We start from the raw sequence: 19,548 nt of genomic DNA, 5'->3' as shown, positions 1-19,548 counted from the left end.
CTCTTCTAGGGTCTCCTGCACACTTTGTCTGTGAGCATATAACTTCTCCAAATCCCATCTAGGTCTGCGCTTTTGGAATCTTATAATTTTCTTCAACCTGGTTTGAAACTTGGCAACCAGTAAGTTGTGATCAGAGTCAATATCTGCCGAAGGCAGCGTCTTCACATCCTTCACACTGTTTCTGAATCGATGTTTCACAAGGATGTAGTCCAGCTGATGCCGCCTCCAATCCCCAGATGCCGTCCATGTGTAAAGTCTTCTCTTTAGCTTCTTGAACCAAGTGTTGGTAACAATCAGTCCATTTCTTTCACAAAAGTCAATAAGTATTTGACCCGTGATTCCGTCTTCCTAGTCCATGTGATCCAACAATATTCTGATGATTCTTCTCCAACACTGCTATTCCAGTCTCCTAATATGATGCTGTTTGTGTCACCTCTTCCATCTTCCTGAAGAATTTCTTCAATTGTGTCATACACTTTTTCCACTTCATCATCTTCATACTCTGATGCTGGCATGTACACTTGCATAATCAGTATATCTACCGGTTCCGCCTTTAACTTCAGAGCAATAATTCTGTCATTACAAACAATCTTCTTAACAACATTCCTCACTACACTTTTATGCACCACTATTGCCACACCTCTTTCAGCCCGTTCACCTCCAGAATAATACACTGTATAATCACCACTTCTTATTTCACCTTGTCCTTTCCATCGCACTTCACTGACACCTCATTCTTCTGCATTTCCTTTTTCAAATTCTCTAATTTGCCTGCTTGATTCAAGGTCATTACATTCCATGTTCCAATCTTGTAGCCGTGATATTCCTTCTGATCTTCGCACTTTTTCTTGTCGTAACTCCTGCATGACATTTTCCTCTAGAAACACTCCCCCCCCCAGAGATCCAATTGGGGGAGTGGTAGTGCCGTAATACAGGAAGATTGTTTTGTTGGCCATACCTGTTGTTTCTCAATGAAAAAAATTTATGAAACAAGACTGGGTTTGGTGATATCAACAACCTTCATAAAACACTGAAACAACATGAGAATTCTCAGACTCACATTATTTCAACAGTGCAACTTGTTATGTTTGGGAAATCTTGAATTAACTGTCAACTTGACAATCAAAAGCGCCTGACGATACTACAGCAGAATGAAAATGTGAAAGAAAACGGAGAAATAATGAAATGCTTGATTGATATCATCTGCCATTTAGGAGCGTGGATTCTATCGACCGATGTAATTATGTAGCCGAGAATTTGTTGGTCGCCTTGTCTCACATTCATTCTTCACTTCCATTCGTTCTCTCTGGGGAGGCCGGTACTTCTATTACCGGTTCCTCCCATATGGGCCGTTTCCTTTTTCGTTTTGGAGGGGGTCAACCCCTCCATAAGGTCCAATTCATTTTTGTCTTCAGGCTGGTATGAGGTCCAACTATTCGATTCTCGATCTCTAGTCCTTGGTTCTTCCTGAGGGTTCGGCTGGCTGTTCCCTCGTTCCCATGATGCAGCTGCTGTCTTTTGTACCCTTTTTTTTGGTCCATTGCTGCCCTCTGGTTTCTCCTGTGGTCTCCGCCCTCTGGAGGTTCTTCTTGCGACGTTGTTCTTGGTCAGGATGTTCCCGATGATGTGTCCCCAGCGTCGTACCACTGCTGCACGGAGGGACATCCTGCCGGGAGCGGTGACATATTTCTTCTGGCACCCATCCTGAACTTTGGTCCATTCTTTCTTGAAGGTATCTCTCCTTCGATGTGCCACTGCCACGTGTGGGGTTGTGTTCAGCCTGCGGATGTCTCTCATGTGTCATGCCACTGTCGCGCGACAGGCATCTTCTTGTAGGCTTGCATTTTCCGTGCCAGTCCCACACGGCGTGTTGTCCTGTGTGTGACGGCCAATTCTTTGTGGGGCCCATGATTTTCCCCTGCCAAATCCTTCGCTCTGTGGCGACGGCGCTCCGCGGCCAGTTTTCGGTCCCTATGCCATTTCCTTGGTTCTCCGACCGGCATTATCGTGGCGTCTACCACGGGTACCTCTCGATGCTCCACTACGGACTGCATCACATCTAAATGGGGCTTAATCATCCCTGCATCTGCCTTCATTGCTTCTCGGCAGGCTGTCGTCCTTATGTCGTTTTTGGCCACTAAATCTTTGTGGCTGCCGTTCCCCCAGCTGTCTATCATGGCGGCCATTTCTTCTCGCCATGCTTTCCGATCGGACATCATCTGTTCATGTCTGGCGTCGGCCTTGGCCTGGTTGGCGTCTAGTTTAACCAGGAACTTTAGCCAGGTACTTAAACTTATAATCAACAGCTTATAGCTGATTCCTTTCAAAATTACTTTCTATTAACAGCAGACAATATAATTTCCAGTGTCAATAACAATGAGGAATTAGAAGATAATAAGTGTATTAATTATCTATACAGTGTTTTCAATAACCCCTTTCCAAATATAATATTTGATAATACAACGACTAGGGAAATTAAAAAAAATTATTAAATCCCTTAAGTCCAAAAATACATTTGGATATGATGAAATTTCAGTAAAAATCCTTAAAATAAGTTCTCCATTTATCATCGCTCCTTTGAATTATATTTGTAATAGGTCAATTTTATCTGGTTCATTCCCTACACAATTGAAATATTCTGTGGTTAAGCCATTATTTAAAAAAGGCGACAATAAAGATATAAAAATTATAGGCCTATATCATTACTAACTTCCTTTTCTAAAATTTTTGAAAAGATGATGTAAATAAGACTTTCTAAACATGTAACAAATAATGCTATATTATCTAGTGAACAGTTTGTGTTTAGAAGCAATTTCTCAACAGGAAAGGCAATGTTTAAACTTCTAAATGATATTTTACAGGCCTTAAATAATAAGGAACTTGTGGGAGGTATTTTTTCTGACCTCGAGAAAGCCTTTGATTGCGTAAATCACGACTTATTAATGGAGAAACTGATATTCTATGGAATTGTAGGCAGTGCATATGCTCTAATCAAATCATATCTCAGTGATAGGTATCAACGAGTCCTCATTGATGATAAATTAACACATTCTTATGCTTCTTCAGAATGGGGGAAGATTAAACATGGAGTGCCCCAGGGATCTATACTTGGACCAATGCTTTTTCTTTTGTACATAAATGACCTACCTAAAGTAGTTAGTTATAACTCCAAGCCAGTCACGTTTGCTGATGATACCAGCATTATTGTCAGTAATCCTAATTTAGTAACTTTTAAGGATATTATTTCCTCTTTCAGACAGTTGAATGAATGGTTTAATACAATTTGTTGTCACTAAATTATAACAAAACTCAGTATATACAATTTAGAACAACTAACAGCCAAACCATTCAATTAGATATCGGTTATAAAAATAAATATATTATTAACAATACAAATACTCAGTTTTTAGGTATTACTGTTGATAGTTCCTTGTCATGGAAGCATCATATTGATGGACTTATGGTTAAATTAAGCAAAGCATGTTATGCTATTAGATCTTTAAGACCCTTTGTGTCCCATGAATCACTAAGGATGATTTGCTTTTCTTATTTTCATGCAGTTATGTCATATGATATAATCATCTGGGGGAATTCGCCTTATAGTATCAATATATTTAAACTACAAAAAACGGCCATAAGAATTATTACAAATTCCAGAAATAGGGATTCATGTAGGGAGTTGTTCCAGAAACTAGATATATTACCGTTTTATTCTCAGTATATATTTTCATTACTAATTTTTGTAATTGATAATATTTCTTTTTTTAAAACAAATTCAGAGTTAAATGATATCAACACCAGAGGTAAAAATAATTTTTACCTTTCACAGCCAAGGTTGTCTGTCTATAAAAATGGTGTTTATTATATGGGTATAAAAGCATTTAATCACTTACCTCCTTGCATAAAAAAATTGACTGATGATAAGAATCGATTTAAAAATACTCTAAAAAATTACCTTTTATTGAATTCTTTTTATTGACTGAATGATTTTTTAATAATAATAATAATTACTAATTTTAATATGAATTTTTAAGATTTTATGTATCATAGGTGACTTATTTTGGCATAAATATGTTATCATCTACCTTTTGGTATGATGATTTTTTACAATATTAAATTTAAGATGTTGTTATGTATAATGTTAAAGTAAGAAGATAAAAATTTTGGTTTCTTGTCTGTGACTGGTTCTATATTCATCGGGTGTATGTGTAGCCCAGACGGGATCGATGGAATTTTATAATAAACTACACTAAACTAAACTACACTGAACATTTAAATATTTTCAAGATAATAGCCTAATGGATAAATGGCAGTCACATTACACACATACACACACAGAAATATATATTACATTCCATGAATCCAGAATTAGTCAAAAATGACTAGAGAGGAGGGAAGAGTGGAGTTTATTTGCATTCCATAGATTCTGGGCTAAACCAAAGGACGCAGAATATGCCATAACAGAAGTAGGATGCTGGATATAAAAAAAAACATAATACAAAACATGTATGTTCATTACCAACTGAAGGATTCAGTTCTGTAAAATACCTGCTTCTGGGAGCACACTGTTGTTATTGGTAAATGAATCTGATCTTCTCGATCTCCCTGATCCAGAGGAGTTATTTTGAGAATAAAAAGGTGCAGTTGGTCCTTGGAAAGAAAAAGGCAATTATCATTAAGTAATATGTATGAAACTATCATTTAACATAAAAACCAGGAGCCCCCCAAAAAAAAGGTATGGGAGCCCCAACATCAGATATATTAGCAGAAACATATATACAATATATGGAACACACACAAATATATCCCATTCCAGTAAAACAACAAATAGTGGCCTACTTCAGATATGTCAATGACATATTAATAATATATGATGAAAAAATAACAAACATAGAACATACACTCAAAGAAATTAATGAATTGCAACCAACTATAAAGTTCACCATTGAAAGAGAACAACAAGAATCAATTAACTTTCTAGATATAACAATATATCGCAATGAAGGTAGGTTGCAATTTGCAATATATAGGAAACCCACACAAACAGACATCATTATACCTAACAGTTCGTGCCATCCATTCGAGCACAAATTGTCAGGTATTAATTACCTCATAAATAGACTGTACACATACCCAATAACAGAAAAGGGAAAACAAATAGAGAAGAACACTATTAAAAACATACTACATAACAACGGATACAGCACAAACATAATCAATAGATTAAATCAGACAACACGAAAACAAAAATCAAACATACATGACGACGAACAACATAAAACAAAGTGGGCCACATTTACATATAGTACAAAAGAAGTGAGAAAAGTTACAAAACTTTTCAAAGACACACAGATAAAAGTAGCATTCCGCACACGAAACACAATAGGAAATATACTCAAACAAAAACCACAATTAGATAAATACAATAAAAGTGGCATATACCAAATGAAATGTGTAGATTGCCCATTGAAATACATTGGGCAAACAGGCAGAACATTTAGCACTAGATATAAAGAACATATACATGATATTAGAAATAATGATAGCAATTCCGGGTACTCAAATCACATACTAAATACAGGACATGCATACGGAACAATAACAGACGTAATGGAAGTTGTAACAACGGGAAAGAAGGGCAGACATTTAAATACATTAGAGAAATACCATATATATAAAATAAGTAAGAAAGGCTTACACATGAATGATACACACATAGAAACACACAATCCCATATTTCAAACGATACACGAAATCTACACAGACTAACGGTACCTCTCTCTCCCCACTACCCATCCCCCCTTACACTCACTAACATAAAACACAGCACACAATACAGCAGACAGCACACGTAGTACAGACAAGCAGCGGCACCCACACAAGAAGACTACATTAAGTAAGTACAAATAACAATATACACACATAAGAAAATATTACGTACAGAAAATATTACGTACATAAAATAATAATACGAATATTTGTATATTACAGATAACACCTGTACAGTGTGAAAACAAGAACTAGCCGCTCCAGCACTTAGACATAGGGCGAGTAACCCTAAGAATTTTAAATTTTAAATTTAAAATTTAGAGAAAATTTTAAAAGATTTTAAAAACATCATAACTAAAGATTTTTAGAGTGCTACTACAAGAATATCGGGTTTGACGTGTGCAACATAATCTACATACCAGACACATATCAACGATGTAAATGTTGATAATACGAAGAATGTGACATTGTGTTTTTAAATGTTAAATTTTACACTGGGTTCAGTGTGGCAGCAACGTTAAGAGTATACACCTGATGATGGCCGATAGAGGCCAAAACATGTAGTGTAGAAAGAACAAGATCAAGGACATATAATATATATTGTTTACACTTAGGACGGAGTTTGTATCATTTATCATAAAAACCGGATTAATAAAAATAAGCACGTAACTTCTCTCTTATCATGCCATCAGCTTAGAGAGTATATGTAAATGAAACTGTGTATCAACAATGAAATTAAATCCATGAGTTATTTAATCCGTCTTGCAGTGCATACACTCATTTATTTCCTTCTCTCCCTCGCACTACATGTTTCGGCATAATAATGCCATCNACAAGATAGTGAAGGAGTGCTCCAACAAAGGAGAATGGGCGTGACTGACGTAGTGAGGGGCGACGTAGCGATGTGGTATCCTGAACAATTTTAATATTTTTAACGTTTGACAATGTATATGATAGATACATATTTTAGTTATTTTAATGTGTGAACATGGCATGCAATGAACTGGTTTGACGTGGATAAGTAAGCACCTGAAGATGGCATTATTATGCCGAAACATGTAGTGCGAGGGAGAGAAGGAAATAAATGAGTGTATGCACTGCAAGACGGATTAAATAAATCATGGACTTAAAATCAGTGCAACAGGACGCTAAAATATAACATTAATGAAATTAAAGTTGTATGATGGTTTTTGATGCCATATGTAATGCTCCTTCACACCTTGGTTCTACAGACAGCTTTATTTTAATATACATCTTTACTCACACCTAGTTACTTTAAGTTTCATTACTCTCCATTATTTCTATCTTCTTTATGCATGTGAATTTTTCCACTAGGGTTATACAGTTTGCTGTCTTGTCACCAAATTATTCTGATAATCCATAAATACATCTTGTCAGTCAGTGACATATCAACAGTCTGAAAGTCTGAAATCATCTGATCCAGTCAAAGCAAATGCACTTGGCTTTAAAATGCAGTTCATCAAACTTCTCGTTATAAGACAGGTGAAATGTAAAATGTAACATCTGACAGCTGCCTCACAACATGAAATACCTAGAATACCATATTATATCACTGTGCTCTTACCATGATTCATATACAGTCCCTGTATTCTATTTCTACTCCTGTGAACCTGGAAATCTGACATAATTTCGTTTAAAATGTCAGGATTGGGCAATAGGTTTATAATTTCCTGATAAGGAGCGATGTCTGTTTCTCCAACATGACCTCTTTTTTCTAGTATGGTTATTAAATCGTTGAAATTGTTTACATAACTAGAACGTCTTTTTGAGTTTATAATGGGCTGGAAAGTACTAATAAAATTCTTCAGATGCTTGTCACTTAGATGTTCTTCGGCACACTTAACTACTTGAACTCTGATCTCGCTGTATGTAGGTGCATAACCTGCCATAGCGCCGTATAAGCATTTACTGTGATTCAACTAACACGTATACATATATATATACACAAACATAATCTGCAGGTTCAAATTCAACATGTTACACAGTGTTCCTTTTGTGCAAAAAATAAAATCTGCACATTCCAAACACAAACATGAATGTTTAACTACAGTGGCCCACCATGTTACCAAAAATTTTCACTGTTACACACAATTTCCCCTATGTCGCACAACTCACGAAGCTCACGTGCCTCGCGTGTTACTTACTGTAACCCAACACTCCACTTAACACAACACAAGCGTCGACTACCATCTTTTATGATCTTTGACACAGAACACGGTTAGCAGCGTAGTAACGGTAGTAACGGTGGTAACAAATTGGAACGACTTCAAACGGAAGAAAGCCAAGCTTACTCTATCGTGTTATATATTAGTCCCACAGATGGTGTACATACGCATAGACAGCGTTATACCTCTTTTTTTTTTTAATGTCGAAAACGTTATTATGTGAGGGTGAACATGGAATGAAGTCGTAAGTAACAGAAAATATAACAATTATTCCAATACAAATCCCAATTTTATTACATTTTCAACGTTTATCCTAGGAAACAAGGTTCTCAAATCATTATTTTATCAAAGTATTATGAAAGCGCAGATATTACATTGAAACGTTGCACATAATATATGAATTCGAGATGAAAGGTTTGTCGTCAATTTTCAACCGAGTTTGAATTGATCGTGTTCTTCCATAAGAACACTGATCCATTGAATCGGATTATAGAATAACCAAGCTGTGGGTATCGTTTGGATCCGTGACTATGTGTTCCATTCTATGCTTTGCATCTGTATTCTGTGGGTTTAGTGTTTGCTGATGGCGCTGGTGTTGTTAGCAGAACGACCTGGAGGGGTGGGGGGCATGTGAGTCGGGTGGGGCGGTTGGTTGTAGTCAGTTGTAGTAGGTGAAGGTACGGGGCGGTGGGGACCATAAGGACGGTTACGGAGAAGTTAAGGTAGTTATTGGCGGTTTATTGCCGTTTCGTGATACATCGGAGGGCACTGGTCAGAGGGTTTGGTTGGTGTGGAATTAGGACGAAATAGCGTTAGAGTAGGAATATTTAAACATTCACACTTATGGCGGGCTGTTCACTATTTTGATCACATTTGTGAGGTACCGGTTGTGGCACACATTCGTTGAGAGGCGTGTTTGAAACAAATTGACGTACATTTCGTGATATAGTTTTAACAGTAGTAACTGAAATATTGTGAGCTGATATTTAATTTTACCATTATTTTTTGTACAAGTTCATTCAGTAAAATGAATTACATGGAAATTTCGTTGCCCAATTACACATACATGTTCAACTTTGAAGAGGAATTCAAGCATCAGGATACAAGAGTTTGGATGGTGAAGAACTGGACAAAGAGCTTCTACTATTGTGGAATCTACATGATTTTGATATTTGGTGGGAAGCATTATATGCAAAACAGGCCGAGATATGAACTTCGTGGAATTCTGTCAGTTTGGAATACAGCATTGGCGGCGTTCAGTATCATTGGAGCATGTAGAACAGCGCCCGGTTTCTTCCACGTTCTCAAGAATTACGGTTTCTACCATTCCGTCTGCATGACAAGGTAATTGGAGATATATCATGTAGTTAATCCTCTGTTGCTCTTGAATATCAAGTACCTAAAATTGACACGTTTTTGAAAGGACAGTTAGCTGGCGTTAAAAATAAAAATTAACCACACTAAACTTGGTCTTGGCTGCTCTATTTTTGCGACATAATTTATTTATAATCGAGGTAAAATACTGTAAGCATTAGATACGTATTATGTCCATGGTTGTGGAACGAGAGCATGCTTATCCACCACCAATGAAAATATGTCAGAATTACAGGTTATACCTCTTTACAGAAACAAATAAGTATATAATATATTTCAAGGCCTTTTAAAGCCCCCTCTTTTTTTCTGGCTTCTCAGCTGGGAGATAAATTCAGTGTTCTCCAACTCCTATCATTCAGAACATGTGTTCCCATAGATTCTCTTGATATGTTAAATGAAAAGACAAAAAATGACCACAGCTTTTTTTTTAACTTTTTCTGTATTTAGAGAGCTGTCCTGCTATCATTGACTGTATAAGCATTTCGTGTTTTAAAAATTCTTAAGTTCTATCTATATCTCCATGTGAAATATGTTTCTATACTTGTATTATGATATATTCTTAATCCATTGGTTTAGCCTAAAGAAGGATCTCTAGAATAAAGACAAACTCCGCTCTAAATAAATGTTGTATATTAACATTTAAATGTAATGAACAACAATAAAATATAAAAACATTTCGTTTATATTGAATATGTTTGATTTGTTTGAATTTTCTGCATTGTAATTAGCCAGAATTTTTAAACATAGATTAGTAATAATATTTTGGAATTTGGTACCACCAAACCATTGTATGTTTATTGCAATTATACAGTCTGTTATGATATCAGATAATAAGATAAATTTGTGTAGGACTACCAACACCAAATTATTTATTACCTATACCAGTAACAGATTCAGGTCAGATGTTATAAGGTATGCTGCAACATGTTGTGTTCCAAGATGGGACAGGTCTGCAGGATGAGCAGATCCTGTGGGAGGCAATTGGGGGTAGGTTGAGCACTGTAGCTGAAAGTTACTAAGACAAGTTGATTAAGAACCAAAATGACAATAACTGATCATCTGCTTAAGCAAGGCAGTGGTCATCCTCTGTCAGATCTGTTCCACACACATAGATACAGATAGGCTCGGAATCAGATTAAAACGGGGGTTGTGATTGCTGGGTCTTTATACAAGTTTAGTGATGCCAATCTATGAGATGTTTCACAAAACAGTATTACAAGATCGTGGGCTGAACAGATCTCAGCACTCTGCCCCTGTGTACATGAATCTTGATTTGTTGCTGTAATAGTAGTCTGAGGACATGTAGCTTTGAAATTATATGTTTCCCTCTGCTAAAACAGCTTGTTTACATCCGTGGTTTTGAAATAGCAACAGGAGTACTGATTATAGAATTGTTATGAATCATACATTTTCTAAAAAATAATAAAGTCATTATATACCATAATTGTGTGTATTTGATTCTGCATAGATTGAATCTGGGTAATGCTTGCTACCATTCAGTTCAGAACCTTTTCTTTTTTTCATCTGCTGTCTGAAAATGTAAATATTAAAATATACAAAACTATACTTTTGCGTGCACTTTTGTATGATTGTGAAACGTGGTCATTGACATTAAGGGATGAACATAGACTGAAGGTATTTGAGAACAGGGTGCTGAGGAGAATATTTAGACTGATGAGGGATGAAATTATGGGAGGCTGGAGGAAACTGCTTAATAGGGAACTTCATAACTTGTACTCTTTGCCAAATATAATTACAATGATCAAACCAAGGAGGATGAGATGGACAGGGCATGTAGCATGCATTGTGAGAAGCGTAATGCATATAAGGTTTCGATTGGAAAACCAGAAGGAAAGATACCATTAGGAAGACCAAGACATGGATGGGAGGATAATATTAATATGAATCTTAGAATAATAGGTTGTGGTGGTATGGACTGGATTGAACTTGCTCAGGATAACGACCAGGGGGAGGCCATTGCTAACACAGTCACAAACCTTTAGGACCTATAAAATGTTGGGAAATTCTTTAGTATGTGAATGACCGTTTGCTTCGTAGGGAAGGAGCTCAGCTCCATGGAGTTAGTTAATTAATTAATTAATTAGGTCATATATTAAGAATGACTTAAATAGAAGTGCCTAAGAAGATGCATGTATAACTACATTAAATAAACTGATGTCAGCTGAATCCAGAATAAAAAAAGTACATAAAATAATTATAGTTTAAAAAGTCATATGTCATATTCTCAAACTACAATCAAACTACAATAAAAATATATTCTGTTTCAAGCCATCACAACTGCTCTAAATTGCTGTCTTCTGCTATAATCCACATACCCATTAGTCAAGAAGTGTTTTTTCAACAAAATTCAGAAGATACACATAATAAACTACATTTGACTGTGAAGAAAGCAGTCTTCTGGGATGTGGCGCTGTGTAGACATTGTGTTAACCGACGTTTTGGAGGAACATATCACCTCCATCTTCAGGGTAGAAGAAGAAAGAATTGCTTGCTCCCCCAGTATCCACCGGATAAGAGATTGGGTGGGCTCCGGAACCAGTCTGAACGATTTGGAGAGGAGAAAAATCTTGCCCCCACCGAGACTTGAACTTCAACCCTTCAGCTGTCCAGCAGTAGCCAGTCACTATACCAACTGCGCTATCCAGGCTCATTGTAGCCTCTATACTTTACAAATTATCTTCAGTGTTGCCCCAGTAGATCTTTGAACGACTTCTCTGAAGCAAACTTATGCATTATGTGTGGGTTAACCGTAATTAAACAAAAAGGGTGAATCAAAATTAAAAGTGCACATTGAAGGGAAATTGGGTGAAATCAGTGATAGGTTTGAACTTTCTCCTTGAAAATCCCCTAGATGCCTTGCAAAGGAGACTGGGGTTTAAAGTTTAAATTTCCAAGTTTGTTCTGTTGCCAGAAGGCATGAATATGAACATTCTATGGGCCTGCAAAGAATTTATGCATAACAACACAGACCATTTTTAGCATCCACTATGATGTGTTTTTTTTTTGGGGGGGGGCGGTAGTGAAGTGTGCTGTATGTCTGAACATGCATGCAATGTACTTGCATGAGGAGCTCCTCAGTTCTGCAGGACTGGCTGAACAGTTTGTGGCAGACACAAATAACCTCTCTGTTGTAATGACCTTTTCCACTGTAATTATTGTATTTTCTTTTGCAATATCTTGTTGGGGATTTGCTTGATATGTATTTTTTAACACTGTTATAAATGTATTCCCTCGATATTTTTTAGGTCATTCTTAATTTACTGTAAGTTTTAACTGTTAATTCTCATTTTACCTAAATGTTTGATTGGGGCACACGGTATTGAAATTACACCCAACTCTCGATTATCCGGTGCAGATAAACCTGTTTGCGGCTTAACTGGGGCTTTTTTTTGTGGCTTATATGTCGTTTACTATANAGAGTGGTTTAACTGTGACTCGTGTGAACCGGGCTTCGAAATGTTAAGCAGTGACGAAATCGTAACTTCAATGGGGGTGCAGCCAGAAGAGCGGGAAGAAAGTGAGAATGAGGAAGAGGTGGACAGTGTTGCTAGTAAGAAAGTATCACATGGTGCTGCGCTTAATCATTTGGAATCCTTACTAGACTATCTTGAGAGTGAAGAGGACAGTTTATTAAGTGACAAGCTAATATTACGTAGGCTTCGTACACATATATCCGTAAAAAGGAAAATGCCGCGAAAAAGCAAATGACAATATTAATTTTTTTAACTGTTAAGTGTGAATATTCGTGTTAAGTGTGAATATTCGTAAAAAGTATTGGATGTTGTTGAACACTGTGATTGAAGTAACTAATTCATACTTCAGTGTAATGTAAAAAAATATTAAATAGGCCATGAAGTGACATAAAAATGAGGTTGAACAAATTTAAATAGAGGTAGGCTTATAGTATTATGAAGGTACAGTATTACAGTACTACTTTGAATAAAATTTGTCTTAACCGGGTTTTCGATTAATTGTGATTTCCATCCCCACCATTATCCCAGATAATCGAGAGTTGAGTGTATTTCAGTATCGCCCACTCTGAACATACATAATTAAAAATTATGCAGGACATATTAAATAATTTAATTTTTCAATCCTATTTGTCTTCCAAGGACCTGGGGTTTGTGTTACATTTATACCTCCAGAGTTTGAAGGATGCAGTGACTAATTGCATATCCTCTTCTGCCAGTGAGCAGCCAGTATAGCGGCTGGCTACAGGCTGGACAACTGAGGGGCCGGATTTCAAGTCCCAGTAGGGTCAAGAATTTTCTCTCCCCCATGTCATCCAGACTGGCTCTGGGGTCCACCCAACCTCCTACCCAGTGGGTATCCAGGGCTCTTTACCTAGGTGGTAAAGTTTTACATTTTGATATTGAGAAGGAAAGTAACCATATCCGAGGCGAAGAATGCGTACTCCTTTCATGTTTGTGTAAATGGTACAACAGCAGTTAGAATTTGCTGACTGGCATAAATTGAGTTGTGGGCTTACAGCAGTCCACAGACCACCAGTTGTGAAGTGTACTGCAGTGACCCATACAGTAATGATTCCCCAGCATGTATGATATTCTTTCCAAAGTATCAGGTTCATGATATTTCTGTATTAAATGTCTCCACCTTGTGATGTCCTGTGAAGTTCTGGAATTTACATTACTCCTTTCTCTTTGTTCAGCTTCATCGATCAGGACCGGGTGTCCGGTTTCTGGACTTGGATGTTTGCATTATCAAAACTTCCAGAATTAGGAGACACAGCATTCATCGTACTACGGAAACAGCCTCTGATATTCCTCCACTGGTATCATCACGTGACAGTGCTCCTATACACCTGGTATTCATATTCAGAATACACAGCTTCAGCACGATGGTTCATCGTTATGAATTACTGTGTCCATTCCTTGATGTATTCATATTATGCGCTCAGATCAATGGGTTACTCAACTCCAAGATCGTTTGCTATGATCATTACACTATGTCAGTTGGCTCAGATGATAATTGGATGTGCAATCAATATCTGGGCACAGCAGGTGATCCAGCAAGGTTTACAGGAATGCCACATTTCACCTACAAATACAAAGGTGTCGCTTATCATGTACTTTAGTTACTTTGTGCTGTTTGCTAGGTTCTTCCAGAAAGTGTATTTTGGGAATGGTAGGAAGGCAAAAGGTGCAACATCAAATGGAATATCATCAGTACACAGTAGTGACAGCAAGCTTAAGGTTCCCTGAATGTGAAGTAAATTAGGCCTATTGTAACATCGTAATTGACTTCAGGTTCCTTCTTAATTACCAGTCTGGATAGTTGAACATTTCTGGAACAGTGGAACAAATTGAATGCATCCTGTATTCATATAAAGTCATTTTTTATATATTTGCTAAAAAGGAATGGTGTTTTTTTTTTCTGGTGAAGTTCTCACTTTGTGATAAATGCATTGTACATTTACACTGTGCCTCTTTTTTGTTGTGCAAAATTGCACATGTTGTTATGTGCTGTGCTGAATGCATCCTGATCCTTTCTTTGTGCAGTGCTTTAATCATTTAAACCACAAGGAACATGTGCAGTACTTGAAATATGGTACCGGGGGTGGTATGTGGTGCTCTTCATGTGGAATTTTTTATGATTTCAACAAAAAGAGAGAAAAGTTGGTGGAGAAAAAAATTACTCAATTGTTATTAAGAGCTACCATTACTGAAGTGAGCGCATGGAAAGTAGTTTTTACAAGCTTCACATGAATGACAGGAGGTGATACGCATTTTTGCCATGATTACTGCCTGTAGTCAGCAGTGAAATCAAAAGAGTTCTCTTCTTTGCTCCTCTTACTGAATTTTGCTGTTATTAATATCAGTGCTACTCTGGAGAAATGAAGGCTGAATAATCAAATACTTTTTGACTGATAGAAGTGCATAAGGTAATTCCACTCTGCATTGTTATTCATGTCTCAAGATGCATGGAAGAAGGGCACTGCATAAATATTGCTTAATAATGACGTGTTTGGATGCATTTCCCATCTAGGTACATGTTCGTCTTATTCAGATAGAGTTGCAGAATACTTCATTCCTCCAACATCTATAGTTTTGGGAGTGGTGATGGCCTAATATTATGGGTCACTGTTTCAAAATTAATTTGTCAGTTTTAAGAATAAATTTGGAACTCACAGAAGTTTCTAAACAATCTGGAAGAGAAATGGCATTTGTTAATTTTGTTCTGGTCTTTAAATATTAATATACAGTAGTGATTATTCAGTCCATATTATTGCCACTAATCTTATTAAAATAGAACTTTTTTTGCTGGGTGTGGCAGGTTGTTGGTTATGATAACTTTACATTGTAACTTGTTCAAAGGATGAGGCTGGCAATATATTGGAAATATTCTCATATATGTATTCCTTATTGATATATCATTTCCTTAATGTAGCATAAGTGTAACAGTAATTCAGAGTTTTTCAGAGTTATTATAATTCAGAACTTTGCTATAAGAGTGCTGTGTGAGTCACTTTTGGATTTTCCATGGCCCACACCTTACAGTTTTGTTTGCTTACACAACTATTAAAGTGTGCTTTATCATTTATTATCAGCTGGGAGCTAAACTCATTGTTTTCAGCAAGTTACACTGAACTGCATATGAAATGCAGTCATGACACATCAATAGATTTCAGTTTCTAAAGTAACTGAATTTCATGTGGTAAACAGTTCAAAACACGTAAGTTTTGAGGTTTTCACGGCGATGACTATGAAGAAAGTCGTCTTCTGGGTTTAGGCGTCGTGTATTCTTCGTTTTGGCCAAAGTTTTGGAGGAACGTCGGCCAAAACGAAGAATACACGGCGCCTAAACCCAGAAGACGACTTTCTTCAGTTCAAAACACGTTTAAGAATTTGTCTTGCAGAGCTTATAGATAATTGAAGTTCCGAAGATTGTCCTTTTTTATAATGGACTGTTCCATATGCACTTGTTCAGTGATTCTCTCAGTTCTGGCAGACTCTTGTGCATCCACCACAGTCCATTCATCATGAGATGTGGGCGCTCATCTTCTGATGACTTCCTCTGATGGGGCTATATGAAATTCAGATATTCTCAAGACTGTTTTAGATGGAGGATTCATTTTTAAAATAGAGTTACAAAATAACAGAACATTCTTGAACTGTCCGCTTTTCCATGTCTTTGAAATTCGTGAGTTTACTTTGTCATCTGAAATGACAACTGCAGTGGTATCTATTATAGTTCCAAAGATACCAAAAATACATTTGTTACAGCTTATGGCTCACTCTGTATTTAGAGTTATGTGGGGTTAACAGGGTTTTGCTGTATCTCGAGTTTTGGCCTGAATTTTGCTGAAAGAAGTGGAAATATAGGGTGCCCACAGTTAAGATGGAGGGGTTAACATGCTCTTCAAGAGGATAGAATAGTCCAAGCCTGGCCTAACCCATGACTACTACTATTACTGCTATTGCTACTATCACTACTACTCCTACTACTTAATTTGGTTGTAGTGGGAAATCTCCAGATTTTCGTGCCTGATAGGTTTCGCTGACTTATAAAACCTTTCTTTTAATAATAAGTTAGTGATGGTAATTATGTAAGTCTACTTAATAAATATGTTTTATCTTTACCTGACTCCTTGCGGCACGCTCTTCTTGAGGAGCCCTTAGTCGTCCAGCTGGTCAGGATTTTTTTTGAACCAAAAGATTGATTGCCATGTTGACGAGAGGCCAGTGCATATCCCAACCCTGAGCCAGATGTAATCTGTGTACAGCATCAAACCCATTTCTTTAAAACCCATTGTGACATCATTCCGTTCATCCCAAGGTCTTCCAAGCTCTTCCTTATGCATGCTACATGCTATACCTGCCTCATTCTTCATGAGTTGATCACTAATATTTGGTGATATTCATTTCTTTATTATGATTAGTTGTTTTAGCGACAACAGTTAATTGAAGAGGAGGTTTTTGATATTATGTATAGGCATATACAATTTCCCAGGCTACTTCTGCATTGTAGAAGATAGAAGAATAACTCTGAAGTGGCTACCTCAATGCAGAGTTGCCAGCAGTCATCCCCAGTAAAATTTTCCATAATAGTTCCAAAACTTGCATCTCCATGAAAATATAATTTTTTACTTATTGTATATTATGATTATATAGTATGTAGAAGACAGTAAAATGAGTGAAAGGCTGTATTACATATAAATATCACCATGATTTGGACTGAATTCTTCCATGGATCATGTCTGTACATTCTTGATCTCATATGTAGAGGATTTGAAATTTTCATCACAAAGCACCTCACCATTAAACACTATAAGAAAGAAAAGTTCCTTGGACAGGAAGTGCCTATTGAAAAGATATGTGAGGAACTTGAATTTGTAAACATTCCTGATGCATTTTGAATGACTGTGAGAAATGTGTTAAAAACTTATACAATTGTGATGTGCTTAATTGAGGCAGTGGGCAGTGTTCTTTGCCCGTCTTTGTACTTCAAGTTTGAAGTATGGCATGTGAAATATTTTTGCAATAGAAAAACTGTTTGTATGAATAATACTTAAGAATGTCATGCTTGGGATGTGGTATGTATACATTCTGTGTTTCACTTAGTTTGTACTTAGGCTGAGGGACATGGACAGCTCCTACATGAAGGGGCATGATTTTCTTAAGCTCTCAAAAACATGGAAAAATTTTTGAAGTATGCTTCCATAAATAACATTCCTGTTTTCACGTTTTTGCTAATAGTGTTCTGTATCATTTTATGTATATTAATTTTAATCTGTATTATTTTCAAAACATTACCAAGGACACTTTGCTGTCTTGTGTGTGTGTGTGTGTGTGTGTGTATGTGTATGTATGTGTGCATGCATGCATGAGCCGGGGTGATTTGTGCACAAGTTAATGTTCCTAGGGGTTACTTGAACATGTTTGTATTGTAGTAGGAAGTATTCATGCTAGACTTCTTATATGAAAATGTATGTAATATGGCAATTTTCAGCTTAAACTCTGAGGCTACTATGTACACAGTATATTTATGAGTTTGTCATTTTGACTTATTTATTAGTTTATTTGATGAACTTGAGTAAAAACTTGACCAGGTTGCTCGTTCGCAAAAAATGGGTCATATGTCATGCCTCTCCATAATACCAAGGACAGTCACCAAATCAGCAGTCTTTAAGAGAAGATGACAAAAAGTAATTTGTTGTGACTGTACATAAATGAAAAGAATATTTTCTGTGACTGCATATTGGAGGGGGGTTGCACTGGCTGTATTCATGAACAGTTAATTGTGGCTACATTTAGGAGCAAAAATGTTTGTTGTGGCTATGTGAGCTTTCAGATAACATTTTAATAGAGATATTTCAGTTTTGTGTGGTGACATTCAAGGGCATATATTTTTATGTGCCTGGTACTTTTGGTTGACTCTCTTTTAATTGTTCTCAAAAATAGCTGATGACTGTACACTGTAATTGCACTATCTGCTCTTGGAATTGTCGCCCATGATTATGTTCATATAGGCTGTCGAAATATGTGCTCGAGTTTGTTCAGTGCATTGTCCAATCCAGAAATGTTAGCCTTGTAAATTTAGTTTTGTGCCTTATGCGGTAGAGTGGAAGTCTGTCAAGTTCAACTCTTGTTTTAAGCATGTATCTGCAGTAGTGATGTGACTTTGAGGTTTGTCAGACTCTGCATTTATACATTCGCACCACACACTTCTTTTAAGGTCTCTCGTATCAATGCTGCTCCATTAGGATGGTTTTTGTGCCATTTGAAGTCTCTGTGTAAATGACGTAATTAATGAAATAATGCGGTAGGTTGTGACGCAAGCAATCAGAAGTCTTGAAGTTTCACTCATGAAGTGAGAATAACCACAAACCAGGCAGTATATTGGTGCACAGTGCGAAAGTGTGGCACCACAACTCTGACATGATTTTATATTTAAGGTATGTGTTTGTGTGCGTGATGTAAGTGACAGTGAGCGGTCTTAAGCTGTTAGTTCAATAATTAGAGATCGTTGCTGTCCAAAGTGTACCGAAAATGTATACAAACTTAACATATTTGTTATGTAGATAGAATTCCATCGTTAGTCAGGTCCTTTTAACCCTGGAAGAAAAGTGAGTCCAGCACAAGTTCAGATTAACACTCATTTTGTGATGGAATATTTATTTTATTCTTTATCTGGTTTGTAAACAGTGACTTAGTCATAACATTCTTTTTTCCTTTCC

The 19,548-nt window shown here is 36.7% G+C and overlaps 2 protein-coding genes across 2 annotated transcripts in view; one reads left to right on the top strand and one right to left on the bottom strand.

Moving 5' to 3' along the window:
• Positions 1-7,984, bottom strand: part of LOC111869311 (fas-associated death domain protein) — a 14,293-nt gene extending 6,309 nt beyond the window's left edge. Inside the window, exons 1-2 of the mRNA XM_023860722.2 lie at positions 7,355-7,984; positions 4,549-4,650 (exon numbers count right to left, since the gene is read on the bottom strand). Of these exons, the coding sequence (XP_023716490.1) occupies positions 4,549-4,650; positions 7,355-7,679 (427 nt within the window). The 5' untranslated portion in view covers positions 7,680-7,984. The remainder of the gene's footprint in view (positions 1-4,548; positions 4,651-7,354) is intronic.
• Positions 7,985-8,630: 646 nt separating this feature from the next.
• Positions 8,631-15,718, top strand: LOC111869303 (elongation of very long chain fatty acids protein 6). Its single transcript, XM_023860708.2, has 2 exons — positions 8,631-9,299; positions 14,020-15,718. Exons 1-2 carry the CDS (start codon positions 8,983-8,985, stop codon positions 14,570-14,572), a joined length of 870 nt encoding a protein of 289 aa, XP_023716476.1. The 5' UTR covers positions 8,631-8,982; the 3' UTR covers positions 14,573-15,718.
• The last annotated feature ends 3,830 nt before the right edge of the window (positions 15,719-19,548 follow it).

This window comes from Cryptotermes secundus, unplaced genomic scaffold (assembly GCF_002891405.2).
Source record: "Cryptotermes secundus unplaced genomic scaffold, Csec_1.0 scaffold274, whole genome shotgun sequence".
Lineage (NCBI taxonomy): Eukaryota > Metazoa > Arthropoda > Insecta > Blattodea > Kalotermitidae > Cryptotermes > Cryptotermes secundus.
The sequence above is the reverse complement of the archived record's forward strand: the minus strand, read 5'-3'. Positions and strand labels throughout refer to the sequence as shown.

What these genes read in the sequence shown, in the direction of transcription:
- LOC111869303 (XM_023860708.2), top strand. Translation starts at nt 8,983, where the DNA reads ATGAATTACATGGAAATTTCGTTGCCCAATTACACATACATGTTCAAC. An exon ending in CATTCCGTCTGCATGACAAG is followed by an intron (nt 9,300 to 14,019) that starts GTAATTGGAGAT and finishes CTCTTTGTTCAG; the next exon opens with CTTCATCGATCAGGACCGGG.